The following is a 1233-nucleotide window of genomic DNA, read 5'->3' on the forward strand; positions in this document are numbered from 1 at the left end:
TATGATTTTATCTAACTATTTAAATATTTACAAATATTCATTCAAATTTCATATAGAAAGGAAGAAGGTAATAACAAAATTTAAATTTTGACAAAAGTATTTAAAAAGAAAACAAAGGGAGAGAGAACAAGCATTCCCCAAACGCTGCCGTTTTGACAATGACCCGCGAAAACTGAAATTTTTTAAAGCAAACAAAAATCGTAATTGGTGAGAAGACGCCAACCTGAAATTCAAATCGGTCCCCAAAACAAACCCATAAAATTAAAGACAACCGTCAGATACAAAGTCTCTAATCCTCACCGGCCACGTCACCGATCCGTGTCTCAATAAACCCATCCAATCAATTTGCGCCTTCCCCATCTATAAATATAAACAACCCCCCTCTAACTGCAAATCAGAACTCACTTTTGCTCGCATCTAATCTTCGATAAAACCTCAAACTCCTTCGTTATATTTAGCAATGGCGCCAAAGGCCGAGAAGAAGCCCGCCGAGAAAAAGCCAGCGGCGGAGGAGAAGAAGGCCGAGAAAACTCCGGCCGAGAAGAAGCCAAGAGCCGAGAAGAAGCTTCCCAAAGACGCCTCCGATAAGAAGAAGAAGAGAGCCAAGAAGAGCATTGAGACTTACAAGATCTACATCTTCAAAGTCCTCAAGCAAGTTCATCCCGACATCGGAATCTCCAGCAAGGCAATGGGGATTATGAACAGCTTCATCAACGACATTTTCGAGAAGCTCGCTCAGGAATCCTCAAAGCTCGCTCGCTACAACAAGAAGCCGACTATCACCTCTCGGGAGATCCAAACGGCGGTGCGCCTTGTTCTTCCTGGTGAGCTGGCTAAACACGCCGTCTCTGAGGGTACCAAGGCTGTTACCAAGTTCACTAGCTCTTAGATTCATAGATTTTAGGGTTTTCTCGTGTAAAAAAGCAGGATCACTGTTCTGGATCGTTGATTTCTTTTGCTCTTGTTGCATATTCTGGAATTGAATGAATGAAAATCGGTTTACATGATTCTAATTCTTTTGTTAATTGCTTGGTCATGTCCTCATCGTTCAGATTGTTTGCTGGGCGGTCTCTGAAGATTTACCATAATTTCACCTTAACAAATTTGTATGCCTGAGACTGAGTCTGACTTCAACTAGTATTTTGAGTTTGTTGCTTTTCAATTGTCCAGGCAGAAGATATTGATTCAATGCCGTTGAATATGCTTCAAATTTTTCCTCTTAGTCCGAGTTCT

The 1233-nt window shown here is 41.3% G+C and overlaps 1 protein-coding gene across 1 annotated transcript; it reads left to right on the forward strand.

Annotated features, from left to right (window-relative positions):
- Positions 1 to 383: 383 nt before the first annotated feature.
- On the forward strand, positions 384 to 1016 carry LOC101218132 (histone H2B.7). The gene has a single exon (XM_004139405.3). The coding sequence runs from the start codon at positions 461 to 463 to the stop codon at positions 887 to 889; it is 429 nt and encodes a 142-aa protein (XP_004139453.1). The 5' UTR covers positions 384 to 460; the 3' UTR covers positions 890 to 1016.
- Positions 1017 to 1233: the final 217 nt, after the last annotated feature.

This window comes from Cucumis sativus, chromosome 1, assembly GCF_000004075.3.
Source record: "Cucumis sativus cultivar 9930 chromosome 1, Cucumber_9930_V3, whole genome shotgun sequence".
Taxonomy (NCBI): domain Eukaryota; kingdom Viridiplantae; phylum Streptophyta; class Magnoliopsida; order Cucurbitales; family Cucurbitaceae; genus Cucumis; species Cucumis sativus.